This window comes from Phaseolus vulgaris, chromosome 1 (assembly GCF_000499845.2).
Source record: "Phaseolus vulgaris cultivar G19833 chromosome 1, P. vulgaris v2.0, whole genome shotgun sequence".
In the NCBI taxonomy this organism is placed as follows: Eukaryota; Viridiplantae; Streptophyta; class Magnoliopsida; order Fabales; family Fabaceae; genus Phaseolus; species Phaseolus vulgaris.
Window position 1 is genome coordinate 44345847 of NC_023759.2, and position 7242 is coordinate 44353088.

General features: G+C 31.9%; 1 protein-coding gene across 2 annotated transcripts; it reads right to left on the minus strand.

Moving 5' to 3' along the window:
• Positions 1 to 1764: 1764 nt before the first annotated feature.
• LOC137814528 (protein PSK SIMULATOR 1-like) lies at positions 1765 to 4335 on the minus strand. 2 transcript variants are annotated; one of them, XM_068617315.1, is made up of 2 exons: positions 4044 to 4335; positions 1765 to 3671 (listed from the first exon to the last, which is right to left on the minus strand). In XM_068617315.1, exon 2 carries the CDS (start codon positions 3601 to 3603, stop codon positions 1888 to 1890), a length of 1716 nt encoding a protein of 571 aa, XP_068473416.1. In that variant the 5' UTR covers positions 3604 to 3671; positions 4044 to 4335; the 3' UTR covers positions 1765 to 1887. The 2 variants fall into 2 exon arrangements, with proteins under 2 accessions (XP_068473416.1, XP_068473417.1); XM_068617316.1 differs by having other exon boundaries at positions 1765 to 3635; positions 4044 to 4164.
• Between the last annotated feature and the right edge of the window lie 2907 nt (positions 4336 to 7242).

Here is a 7242-nt window from a genome sequence, read left to right on the forward strand (position 1 = left end):
AATGGATATGAAAGAAGGAAAAAAAATTGCTCGCAGTCAAACTCATACTATTGTTTTTTTCACCCCTACACGAAGCTTTCTCTAGTAGGTTTTTTAGTGATGCTGGTTGGGGTTGTGATTTAGAAGATAGGAAATCAATCATGGGATATTGCACCTGCCTTGGTTCCATTCTTGTTTCTTAGTCATCACATAAATACAAGGTTGTCTCAAGGAGTAGAATAAAATATAGGAGTATTGTTCGAGTTCTAACTCAAATCAAATGAATTGTTTCTCTTTTACATGAACTTCCAATATTCGTGTCAACACCCTGATAATCTTGGTGTCATCTTCCTTAGTCAATCCTGTCATACAAACTAAGTTCAAACATTTTGAGCTTGATTTCCATTTTGTGCGTAACAACGAAGCTTCTGGAGTTGATTTATTTGTCCACTCGTTTTCAAGTTGCTGAAACTAGACATCTTCCTTAGTCAATCCTGTCATACAAACTAAGTTCAAACATTTTGAGCTTGATTTCCATTTTGTGCGTAACAACGAAGCTTCTGGAGTTGATTTATTTGCCCACTCGTTTTCAAGTTGCTGAAACTAGACAAAGCATTTATCCAACTCTTCCTTTCACACATTCAAGCATAAACATGGTTGTATTTAAGGAGAAATGTTACGCATGATTTCTAATATAGGGTTCTCTTATAAGCCTTTGCATGTTTTTTTTTTAATCAGCATAAGCCTTTGCATGTATTTTGTTCTAAATAAGAATATTGGGAATCTCAAACCTAAAGCATGAAGTTGAGGTTGGTTAAAATCTGAGGGGACTCCACCTGCAAAAGATACTCCGACGCTCAAGTCAGTAAGAGCATAAATATAATGAGTACAATAAAATATGAGTTGAGGGTACTCTCGGTGTTGTTATGTATATTGTGAATTTTTTTTCTTTCCCTTATATAGGGTAGTGTTCTCCTCTTTCTCCTTGTAACTGGTCTTATTATTGACTTAATTCAGTAATAAATGTTGTCTCCTCCTATTTAAGATTGATTATCCAACATTCATCGATTTCCGCTGATATGACATTAATGTCCTTAAATATGAATATCGGTAGACAATCTGTTTATACGCAATATCGGACTCGACCTATGATGCTACATCCCCCTAACGTCAGGCATAAGTTAATGACACTAAAAGCCAAGTTTATCCTGACAATTTCCAATCAATCTACACATCTCTTAACATCAAATTTCTTAACATAGGATTTGACCCATAACGCTACATATTTATATATATTGTGCGCTCTTTCCATGTCTAATATAATATACTTGATTCTCAAAACTCAATCTCTTTTCATTTTCCTATCATCTTTTATATTCTCTTTATATTTCTAAGTCTTTTTTTACATTTCTCATATTTGCCTTTCTACTTTTTCTGCATTAAATTTTACGTTATGATTTTAATTTCTACATTGATTGAAATTGTTTCAACCGTCGACGTTGGTTGGTAACGGACTTGTCTTGCAAAGAGATAAACATGAAGAAGTAGGAAGACAAATTGAGCACATTTACCAAGAAAAAGGAAAGGGGGTAGTGTATGTTTCGTCTTCGGAAGTGGACCATGCCCGTTTTCACATCGATCAAAAAAGTGTATGTGCCCTTAAACCAAGAAAATTGAAAAAAAAAAGTCATATACTTTTTTATATATCATAAATTTGCTAATGAATAAAGTTTATTATTTATTTTGAAAAAATTAACTGATAGAATACCTTGTAAACTAAATTGATTCGATCAAATGTAACTTTCCTAAGAATATAATTAACATACTATTCGCCAAAGCTTCCCATTTGAAAATAATAGCTATACAGAGTTAATGACATTAGCCTTAAGATGTTGTTGATGTCATAGTCTATAAAATTTCATTGTACATTCCATTCTTTCTCAAACGAACACCATTAAAAGTTCTTGTGCTAGCACAATCCAGTGTATCTCTTGTGCCACCTTTTGTATCAATCCTGCACACATAGTTGAGACCCACAAGAAGATCAACTATAGCAGCCTCAGTTTTTGCTTGGTTTGCAAAGTAAAGAGTTTGAACAAGTAAAACATTTGCGTTAAAAGTTGAGCACTCCTTCTCAAAATTTCTCACAGAATGCCAGCTTATCATGTTATGTGCCAGTGGAGCCAACCATTCCAATATCTGTGCAAGTACCAGACTCCATTCAGCAGCAAGGTTTGCATCATGATGATTGGAGGAAGATTTACCTTTTGCATGGCTCTTAAGCTTAGCCCTTAGAGCAGTTCTTACAGTAGTTGGAAGCATGCTGTACAGATCATCTCTTGTGGCAAGATCAACCAGCTGAGGTGATGTTACCATCCTCTCAATCAATACAATCATGTTTGCATAATGTAGGGCAAGAGCTGCATCACCAAGGGATTTGGAAGCAGCCTTTAACTGGTTATTGATGGATAATTTAGAGTATATTCTAACTCTGTTGGAGTGAGATAACTCATTCACTATTTTCATTTTATCAATAGATTTCAAATGACAATCAGTCAACCTCATGGAGCCACCATTTGTCTGCATACAGTTTTGTATGACAGGAGAACTGTTTGCAGCAGACATACAACCTTTGAAGCCCACAATATGTCCTAACTGTTTGCTTTCTGAATATGTGTTTTTTCTGAATAAAACAGGTTCATGAAGAGCTTGCTGCTGTTTCTTCTTTCTTTTGCCCTTGCCTACTAAAAAGATCGAGTTTGATACTGGCCTCCCTCCAACAGGACCTGAATTGAATCCTTTGAGAGTATTCTCTGAAGGATAAACAGATGAATGCATAACAGAAAATGAATGACTTCGCAGAAGATTGTTAGCGTTCATATGCGGAGAATAATTATGTGGTTGTACAGTTTGTGTGTGAGTATTTGCAAAGACAAGTACGATCCTCTCCAGGATAGTAAATAGTGATCTCGCCAACAACCGGACAACATAATCACAACTTCTATTCCATGGAGACATGTCTCTGAGATTTCTCACTTCCTGCCGCTGCAACATGACCTTCTTCTGAAACTCAAGCAATTTCACCCGATGCAAGTCCGGATTTGCCTGCATTCTTCGGAAAGTCTGTTCAACCTCTGCTAGCACCTCAACCTCTTCGCAAAACTGGGTCATAGCAGCAATCAATTTTTCCATTTTCTTCACTTTCCTCTCCATCTTTTTCCACCTATACTCCCACCCAGACCATTGAAAATAATTTTGAGCTGGGTTATGAACAAAATGTTCAAAACGATGATAAACTGGATCAACGCATTTCTTACCCAACCTAGCCACAGAGCGTGCAAGAGATTGAAAGTTATCAAGTATTTCATTCAACGCAAGTTCCATCAAGTAATCATCATTGTCAGACACCAGCATTTTGACTCCAACTGAATTCACCATCCCTTCCCTTAGACTCAATACCTCCCCATCACTCAAAGACAGCCATAAATTAACCACCTTCAACATCAACCCTGTAACTTCTGATGCCAAAATTCCCACCACTGCCTTGTTATCCGATGATGCACTCTTGCGAGAGACTGGCCAAAAAGAACTGAACCATGACCCGTTCACCGTTTCACCCCCCATCGAAACTCAATTCCCCAATCCAATGAATTCACCTGATCAACAATCCTAATGCACACTCAATCAGTATCCTGTACACCATCAAATCCACTAATTCAAATTAGAAAGCTAAAATTCACTGGGTCATGAACAAACCAGATATACCAAAGTCCAAGGCATGGATTAAGACAGTTATAATTGCCTAACTAAGAAGAACAAAAACAAAAAGTAAAAAAAAAAAAAACCTAACCCCCAATTGTCGTCTTGGTCATGAATAAGCCAAAACCATGAGGTCGGTCAATATAGACTCATTAAAACTCACTTGAGGGAATACATGAGCTTTCAAGGGCCCAAAACCCACTATTCAAAATTCAAAATATTTGTCTCTTTTGCTGTCATTAACAGCCACCTAGTAAGACGTGAAAGAAAACACCATAGGGAGAGAAAAAATAACATCAACATACCGTGGAGTGACATTGAGTTGAAGGAGAAGAAATTGAAAAGTGTAGAAAGAGGAGAGATGAACAGAGGCATCCAAAACTTGACAAAGGTGAATGGTAACGGAAAAGCGAGTAATGTTGGAACAGTATAAAGAGGAGAAAGAAAAAGAGAAAGAGAAAGAGAATTCGGTCAAAACGAGGTGTGTGGGGTTTGGGTAGAACGTGGAAATTACGTTGACAGTTGAGGGAGTTGATTGGGTTTGGTAATTGCTCCTTCGTTTGAGTGTGTCTCACGCTGGATGCAGATAAGCCACTCACTGTTGCTGTTTTCTTTTGCCCTTTTATCTTACTTTGTCAACCTTCAGGTTTATAATTAGTTTAGTAACAAATGTATTAGGTTTCAACAAATTCATGTTCAAAAAAGTAATTTATGTTTAGTAATGTGCGTTGACATAAAAGACATATATCTTAAATTTTTGATACAGTAAGCGTCGAACTAAATGATAACTGTAGTAAATTAAGAATTATATGTAGCTTCAAGAAAAGGTATTGCCAAAAACATCCTCCAAAACTTTCTCGTTCAAGCTTCAATTTAAGGTAACAGTTAAGTTCATTCATTCTTTAAATATATTTTAACTGTTGGAGGGAGAAATCTTTATCTACATGTTCAGGCTAAATGTAGCTTTTGAGGGTTTAAGAGTGAATCAAGATAGTGTTAGTATGTTATTAGTGTTTAATATAAAAGTATTACAGTTCCTTTTCCATTTTAACACTATTATTCACAAAATAAAAGTTCTTTTTTTGTGTGTGTTTCTTTTGTTCATCTAACTTAGAATAATAACTTGTAAATTTGGTCAAAAACATTGTTCAAAGTTTTACAAAACAGTTGCCATAAAAGTTACTCTTTTAATAAAATTAATAGCATTTTTAACGTAAAATTTTAAAATAAAATCATCCATTTTTTTTTATTTTTTTATGCTACATAAATCATAAGATTTAATTTATTTTTTAATAGTTAATTTTATTTTGAGATCTAAATTTTATAACCACGTAATTTGATTTTAGGATGTGAAAGTATAAAAAAATATTTTTAGAATTTCTTTTATAAGAAATCATATTTTAACTTCAGTACAAGTTTCATAAAAATCATATTTTGTGTTTAGGATGGAAGATGAAATTCTTACATCAAAGAGGCTTTAAGAAATCTCGATATGGGTGTCTAAGATTAAATATAACTTTTATCATAAAATAATTTTAATTAAATTGTTCATAATAAATTTAAATAATAGCATATGTAATTAAAATACTTATTTATTATAAGTTTTATGTATTTATTTATTTTAGACAATTCATAATTATTTATAACAATATAGAATAGGATTTTTTTTCATATGTACACGTTTTATAATTATCTGTTATTATAACTATATTTTAAAATTACTGTATTTTGAACTCTTTAATTATCCCTATAATTCAACAATAAAAAAAGTGAGCATAAATTAAATGCAAACTATTAGTTTTTTTTCTACTGGTTCACGACCTAATGCTTTTTTTTCTCTTTCACACAGATGTGTAATTTATATTACTTCTCAGCATTATTTTTATTCAAATTACAGATTACACATATCAAATAAAGAAATAATAATAATAATATATTATTTAAATAAATATAAAAATGAAAATTTATTACATTAAAATAAATAATTAAAATACGGAAAAACTACCTCTTAATAATAATAATAGTTCTTTAACTTCTCCGTCGTCTCACCCTGTCAGTCACAGTTGGAGTTGGAGAATTTACAGGAGTATATATGTTGCTGTAACTTACAATTGTAATGCCTTTGTTTTTTTTCTTTTGCAACTTTCCAAGGAATTCGATTCAAATAATCTTTGGTCAACATGTTGTAAAAGGGTACAATGCTTTGGAACTACTCTCCCCTATTACTTACTCCGAATATTAACTAACAATATTTGTATGAACCAGGTACAGTGAAACAACTATGTTTATTGAGAAATACTAGGATACAAGAGCACCATCACCTTTTCACAATAACATTTGGAACACATACTGCCAAAAATTACAAGAAATTGATACTTTCGAAGATAGTTCCAGTTCTACAGCCAAACCAAACAAGTTTATTGGTTAAGGAAATTGTATTGGGGAAATCAGTTCAAATATTAATCAAGTAAGTGATAAGGAATGTGTACTTTTTCTCTTAAAAAAATCCTTATTGTTAAGATCAAAAAGTGGACAAATTAAAAATTTATTTAAAAATTGTACTCAGACATGAAATTTTTTAGCTTTTATCTTGAACCAGCCATAAATAATCTTTAAAAATTAAATTTCTTCTTATTTTTAGTGATGTTGCTTTTATGAAAGAATTTTGGTAGTAAAGAATATAATTAAGATAAAATAATATCATTTGGACCAATGTTTTAGATATTGTACAAGTTTTAGAATAGAATAACGAGCTTTTGATCGCCTTAATTTTATAACATGATATTATCTTTTCATCTCGATCTTTATTGGATGAGGTGAATAAATTAAGTTTTAAGTTTAGGATTTAGGTCACATAAATTTCTTTTGTGTATCCATAAGGTCATTGATCTCTCTAAATTATGAATAGATTTTAAAAAACACAAAAGTAAAAAGTCATGAATTTTACTGTATAAAAAAATCATATAATTAGAAACACCCTTTTTAAAAAAGTGATTATCATCCTATTTTATAATGAATTAAAAAGAGTTTTATCAAATTTATTATAAGAAAATATTTTAAAATATTTGAGACTTTGTTGTAGATGTAAATAAACAAAGAGTATTGAACCACCTAATAGTTTCAATTAATGTTTTTCATTTCCTTTGTGATATTGTTTTGTTTGTACATAATACTACTTTGATGTTTTTAAGCAACATACCATTTTCCTTTTGATTGTAATATAAATAAAAGAATTAGTTTTAACTACATTAATAGTGTTTAGCTTTCAACTTGAAGACGCTAGTTAAATTAAAATCTGAAGCTTCAAAATTCTTGGAAGAAATTATAATTAATAAGTAACTTAGTATACAATTTTAATCACAAGTCAATGTTGAGATTTGTCTTCAATAGCGCTTAGCAATGAAATTGGCGCTTAAGCACTTAAATCACTAATTCAAAATTTAAAAGTGCTTTAGCGTGAAATGGAATTTATTTTGCCACTTTAGCTGTTGGCAAAACATGGAA

What these genes read in the sequence shown, in the direction of transcription:
- LOC137814528 (XM_068617315.1), bottom strand. Translation starts at nt 3,603, where the DNA reads ATGGGGGGTGAAACGGTGAACGGGTCATGGTTCAGTTCTTTTTGGCCA.